At 41.5% G+C, this 6,791-nt stretch overlaps 1 protein-coding gene across 2 annotated transcripts; it reads left to right on the plus strand.

The window, feature by feature from the left end:
- The first annotated feature begins 139 nt into the window (after positions 1–139).
- Positions 140–5,764, plus strand: LOC113014257 (ras-related protein Rab-5A). 2 transcript variants are annotated; one of them, XM_026155673.1, is made up of 6 exons: positions 140–331; positions 3,566–3,786; positions 4,019–4,170; positions 4,286–4,408; positions 4,890–4,983; positions 5,415–5,764. In XM_026155673.1, the coding sequence occupies exons 2-6, from the start codon at positions 3,621–3,623 to the stop codon at positions 5,528–5,530; spliced, it is 651 nt and encodes a 216-aa protein (XP_026011458.1). In that variant the 5' UTR covers positions 140–331; positions 3,566–3,620; the 3' UTR covers positions 5,531–5,764. The 2 variants fall into 2 exon arrangements, with proteins under 2 accessions (XP_026011458.1, XP_026011459.1); XM_026155674.1 differs by having other exon boundaries at positions 3,569–3,786.
- The last annotated feature ends 1,027 nt before the right edge of the window (positions 5,765–6,791 follow it).

Below are 6,791 nucleotides of genomic sequence, written 5' to 3' on the forward strand. Positions count from 1 at the left end.
ATATTATTTGTAATTTTTATTATTATTAATGTCTGATTTTATTTGTATCTCATTAAAAACAGATATCGAGAGCTGATCATAATATACAGTCAATCAAATTTTGCCTGTTAGCGGGCGTGTCGTGTGACGTGGCACGGGGAGCGGAAGAGCTTGTTTGTGTTTTGGTTCTAAGGGGAAGTTGCGAGAAGAAAGAAAGGAGGAGACGTGACAGGATTGTTGAAATTGTTTTCTCGGTCCCCCCCTCCCCTGACACCAGCTCATCACAGTGTCCCGGGTTCTGTGTGCGAACTGCAGCGGTGCTATTTAAAGTTGTACATCGCCTGGCTCTCGGGTAACGTACTTGTCACGAATCTACAAGTTGTGGTTTGCAGCTGGCTCGGTGACATGACGCCGCCGTTTGTTTAGTTGTCATCGGTGACTTCGTTAGCTAGCTATGTCGCTAGCTAAGTGCAGCTAATGTCGATGGTGTTTGGTGGCATGGGGGATGCAGAAATGCGGGCCTTTGTCCTGTCGAGTCCGCTTGTTCTCTTGTATACCAATAGCAAAAAGCTTATAATGTCTTGTATAGCAGGTAGCATGGCAGGCTTACAGTGACTTTGCTAATAGGTGGACTGGGTTCAGTGGGTGTAATGCTAACAGTGACAGCAAGCTAACGTTAGTGTTTGTTAATTGAGGGGCTCAGCTATTCCCCTTGAATCAACATTAGCTAAACAGCACCGGCAATCAGGGTTTCAATTCGAAAGAAAAAAACAATGGCGTTAGTTTTATGCAGATAGCTGTCGTGTTGTTTTTATGTCCTTACAGCAGTCGGGAGACTAATGACACCAGACAGCTAGGAATGCTAAGCTTTGCTAACAGCATAAACGCTAACAAGCTAGAGAACAAAAACACTTTGGGGAAAATGGCGGCCCCCTCTAACATCAAAACAGACCGATAGCCACTGCTAACATAGAGCGAGTGTGTTTATAGTCAACTAAGTATCGAGGGTTCAAGCCAAATATGCACGTCGTAGTCATGTAATGCGCAGCGTTTGTTGACAAATCGTGTCATGAGTGTGGGTAAATACAGTCACTGTTCTCATTCCAGTTCCTGGAGCTTGTTTGTTTTCTTGCTGCGCGTCTTCAAGACTTCGTCTCAAGGATAAGTCGATTGAGATAAGGTTGAAATGTTTTGGCATGACCTCGCCGGTCAATTTATTGACTCGTTTCCCCAAAGCTCTTTATTTGAAATAGACCCAGAAATCTGGTGGCTGTTATCTTTACCTTAATAAACTCTGTTATATGAATGCCTTCAGCCTTTAGTGTTGCGACACAAGTAAGAACGGTTTGCCACAGATGTGGGCTAGTGACGCACAGGTTTATAGTGTGTGTGAAAAAAGTAAATGCTATTTATAGAGCTCATTTTGAAATGACTGGAGTTGACCATAAGTGCAGTACAGGCACACTCATTTTGTAATCCACGTCTCAAGAACCCAATTACAAACATGGAGCTTACATAAACAGGGAACATAATAAAATATAATATTTAAGAAAAGAAATCAGAAAACAGCTGCATTCTACCAATGCTAAACAGTCAAGTAAAACAGTAGTACAAAACATTTACAGTGTGTTTGACCAAACACTGACGGACCTGAGGCTAAACTAAAAGCAGCTAAAACAGGTATGTCATTAGAGCTGATCTAAAATCATCAGTTGTTGAACCAGTCCCCATGCGCTTAGGGGCAATAACCACAAAGTCCCAGTCGACTGTAGTTTTTAGGCAAGAAGGGGACACTGAAAGAAGAAGTTAGGGTGATGATGACAGTGATTTGGAGGCAAAAATATGGAGATAAAAAGTGAATCGCACATTTGTAATGGCAGACATTTTTTTTTATTTGCTCTGTTGCATTTGCATTTAAGCAGTCCTGGCACAGTTACTTTATAGACTGACTTGCCTATTTTTGCAATTTTGTTCAGAGTACATTCATAGCTGTATCCTCTTAGTTATCTTGCAGATTATAAGCACATGTTAACTCTTAACTTATATAATTAAGTAGCACTTTTCTTCTTGGAGCAGTCACAGCTACTACTACTCGTTCATCCCATCACACATAAATGCATACAAGTGCTTTTTTTTCTTTACCATAGCGCCTTTTCTATCATTTGCATGCACTCTAGCTCACAATGCATGGATTGCAGGCGACTCAGGGTTCAGTGCTTTCCCCAAGGATACTTCAGCATGCAGTCTAGAGTAGCCGGGGAATCTATCCATCAACCTTTCAAGCCACAGCCACAGACACTCAAATGTGTCGTATGCTATTACGTACTGCTACCTTACAGTATACTATAATTCAGTACAACATCTTCATAAACTGCCATTGAGGCTACAGCCACCACAGATTAATGCCTCTCCTCAACAAAGTGTGACTTGTGTGGTTAACAAAGGTTGCTTTGTGCTTTATTGCACTGCACCATATATGTGAGTTTGATGTGAGGCGAAAGGCCAGTTTTTGGTCAGGCACAAGATTCCACTAAATTCACCCTGTGAGGCCAGACATAAGCCGTGATTATCTCCTTACAACAGCCGTCTGTGTTTTTTAGAAATTCTGAGCTGTTCATTCCCAAATAAGTTAGTAAGCACTACATGCACGCATGGTATGCATGCATGCAATGGTTCTCGCAGTTGTACCACACTTGTGTAATGTGGGTGGGTCTTTCCCCGGCTCTCTTTCGAGTTTGCCATGAATCACTGTTGTAGTTCATGACAAGGCTTCCTTTTCCTGGTGTTACTGTAAGTTACATTCATGAAGAAGTGTCTGAAATTTCTGCATCCCCTGTCAAAAATTGCACATGCATTCAGAACAGGCCTTTGTGTGTTTGAAATGCTCGCATGTTATTTTTACTGACTTGAAATGTTCACAGAATAATTCAGTTATTAGCGTTATAAAATTGCATTTACAGCCATAATTTGCAGATAAAAAAGATAGCTAATTGATACAGGCTATCATTTTCAATGCACTGTATATGAATTATATTTGAATTTATTGATCACATAAATTTCTTCATGTTGCCTAAACTGCCGTGTGAAAACCACCTGTTTCTTTGAAACACTCTGTGTGTGAAAACCTTCTTAATTCACAACAAATTGAAGTGATACCAGTGGGTGCATGCTTGACTTTGATGTGTGCAAGTATGAGTAAGAGATGTATCATTTTTTGTATGTAGTCTGCTCTGAGGAACTTTCATTGACCTTTATGTCCCAGTCAAAATGTCAAAAGATTGCCTAATTTAGTTACTTTTTTCTAGTAGCCTATTCATTAGTCGGATTCTAGTTTTCATAAGATTTGTAATTTTATAATGATTTTCAGAGGAAGCTGATCTTATATTTATAAATTTGTTGCATGATTTGAATATATGAGTAATGCTCATTTGTCTTAAATGTCAGACTGTAATCTATACAAAAATAACTGTTCCGTTCCTGTTATGACTTGTTAAACTGCATTTGAAGGGAAAAGAAATTACAAATCTCTTAGAGTTTAATATCTGTTTTTACTCTGTGAACATGTTTGTTCTCGTGCTTCCTGCAGCAGAAGTCCCGACAGTGAGGTTCGGCACACAGGACACCTGGGATCTGACTAGGTCATGGCCAATCGAGGAGGAGCTACGAGACCCAATGGACCAAATGCAGGGAATAAGATCTGTCAGTTTAAGCTGGTGCTGTTGGGTGAATCGGCTGTGGGGAAGTCCAGCTTAGTGCTTCGCTTTGTCAAGGGCCAGTTCCATGAATTCCAGGAAAGCACAATAGGAGGTAAGGTCATGTCATCAAATCAGGATGTTTCTGACAACCTGGCAGTTCTGTTGTTTTTTTTTTTGTTGTTGTTGTTTGTTTTGTTAGTTTGTTTTCCTGAGAAGTCCCCATTCAGAATACTGATGCTTTTGTGTTGACACATTTATCAGCTGTTTATATGACCTCGTAAAGATATAGTTTTGGTGTCGTTAATGATCACGCAAAAATGACTCGTCTCTTCCTATCTCCACAGCGGCCTTCCTAACCCAAACAGTGTGTCTTGATGATACAACAGTGAAATTTGAAATCTGGGACACTGCAGGCCAGGAGCGTTACCACAGTTTGGCACCAATGTATTACAGAGGAGCACAAGCTGCCATTGTGGTCTACGACATCACAAACGAGGCACGTTCATCCTCGACTAAGACCCAGGCCTTCCAGAGCACTTGTAGAGCAAGTTAAAACATGAAAGTAGCATTAGATGTTGACAAGTGGTACCGTGTCTTCATTTTTATTTCAGGAGTCCTTTGCACGGGCCAAGAACTGGGTGAAGGAGCTACAACGACAAGCTAGCCCTAATATAGTCATCGCTCTGTCAGGAAACAAAGCTGACCTGGCTAACAAAAGAGCTGTGGACTTCCAGGTCAGTCTAGACAAACCTTAGACTGTGTCTTAGGCTTTCATGATTTTACAATTATTATTATTATTTTTTAATCTAATTTTTCTGTGACCTTTATGTGTGGAGTTTGCATGTTCTCCCTGTGTCTGCGTGGTTTATCTCCGTATACTCCAGCTTCCTCCCACAGTCCGAGCACATGTAGTTAGTACAGTTATTTAATTGGTGATTCTAAATCTCTCATAGGTGTGACTATGGTGTGAATGGCTATCTGTACCTCTCTGTTAGCCCTGCGACAGGTTGGCAACCCGTCTCCAATCCCACCGCAAAACTGAGTTGGATGAGGGGAGGAAAATAGGTGGATGGGTGATCACGTTCCTAGCAGACGCTGTATTCTAGAGCCATGACTTCCGTTTTTAATTATCCCCTAATTGTGTTTCTCTTATGCCTGAAGAAATGCGTGTTGGAGGATGTATTAAAAATTTGTTTGTTTACACTGTGTCAACAGGACGCCCAATCATACGCAGATGACAACAGCTTACTTTTCATGGAGACATCGGCCAAGACGTCTATGAATGTGAATGAGATATTTATGGCCATTGGTGGGTAACTTTTAGGACTCAATTTGTAGATATTTGTTTTTCTGCATATTTCTATTATTCGGAGTTAGAACTGTTCCCTCATAGCAAGAAGGTGATGGCTTGAAGCCCAGTTTAGGGCTCCTTCTGTGTGGAGTTTGCATGTTCTCTGCTACCCTGGGCTTTCTACTGTAGCTCTAGTTTTCTTCTGCTGAAAAGTACACAAGGTTTACAAAGCTGCTGTTAGGCTTGGACAATCACAAATTCCTAAGAGGTTTCAGTTCCTGCTTAAAATGCAAGTTAAAAATTAACTGGAGGACAAGGTCAAACTAGCATGATTGATGTGTTTGTTAATGATTTTTTTTTTTATCATTTGTAGCTTCTCTTTTCTGAAAATCGTTGTATTATTTATTTGTTTGTTTGTTTGTTTGTTTGTTTGTTTTGATTTCTTCCAGCAAAGAGATTGCCAAAAAATGAGCCTCAGACTGCAGGAGCAAACACTGGGCGCAGCCGGGGAGTGGACCTGACAGAAGCTGCCCAGCCAGCCAAGGCTCCATGCTGCAGTAACTAACATGAAGAACACCCTCCTCCCTACCAACCTGTATGGCAGTAACTAATGTGGTCAATGCCCCAAATGCCACTGCAGTTACTAATGCAATGTGTCACCTACTCTCTGAAACAAGAAAATATGCCCTGCACTCGCCACCCCACTCGTCCACTTTTAACAAATTCATTGCCATCACACTGATCTTTCTTTGCGGTTCTGCCTCTTTTCCTCCATTATGGTTCTGCTGCTACCCGGGGAAGCCTCCTAACCACTTTGTCTTACTTTCTGCCATCGAGCTTGTTACATCTATCGTATTATTGATAGATCAGTGATCGCAGGTATTAGAAACATTAGAGCACCCTTCCTTGCGTTGTCATCATCTTTACACCGTGTAGACATGAGTTTCATCTGGAGGAAGTGATCACTTCTCTTTTCTGGGATAGCTTAAGTCTTTAATGTTGCATTTCTAATACCAGTCTTCTGTTTTTGTTCAATTTTTTTATAACTTTGTTGATTATTGTTTACTTTAATTTTGTCAAACTTGTGGATGCACATGCTAGCATATTTAGGCGGCCTAAAAGTTAAAGAGTTACACATTCAATCTGCAGTAGAGCAGAAAAAGTTGGTTGGAGGAGTGTGTTCTTGTTAATCTCAGAAAGAGGAAAGGTGGAGGAGGCAGAGAGAAATTGTAGATTCTGTCTCTCTTGTTGTTTCTAGGGCCCTTTATCTCGTAGCTGGGAGGGGGGGGAGAATAGTTGGTCCTTATAACCCCACTCCCTCCATTAAACCCAACGTAGCACTAGTGCATAGCTTCTCACACCACCTTGTCTCCATTCTGGGCCCGTGCCTGCTCCTAGCTGTCCTTCGTGGCATTGTGCAATGTTTCACAGTATTTACTCTGTGAGTTGTCTGCAAGGACCAGTGCTGCGCAGCAAATCCCCTTGTGTCTATAAACACAGCGCAGAGGCCTCTACGGTACACGTCAGTGTCACCAACTGCCCACTTCATGATGTGTCCGTCCATAAACCTTGTGTTAGACCACCCTTTTGTTGTCATACTGCGGTCTCTTGGGTTTCTGTTTTTCAACGATTTATTCTTGTGCGGTTACTTTTTCCATTGTGTCAATGTTGCTCGACTGCTGGGTTTGCACTGGGGGTAAATCGAAGGTGATAGCAGTGAGTGGGGAGTTGCAATATGTAAAGTTGCTTCTTAATTAATATCGGAATCATAAATGTTTGACATCTTCTCTTGATTAGAAAGTGCTTTAGACACGGTGGTGTGTCAT

Source organism: Astatotilapia calliptera, chromosome 22 (assembly GCF_900246225.1).
Source record: "Astatotilapia calliptera chromosome 22, fAstCal1.2, whole genome shotgun sequence".
Lineage (NCBI taxonomy): Eukaryota > Metazoa > Chordata > Actinopteri > Cichliformes > Cichlidae > Astatotilapia > Astatotilapia calliptera.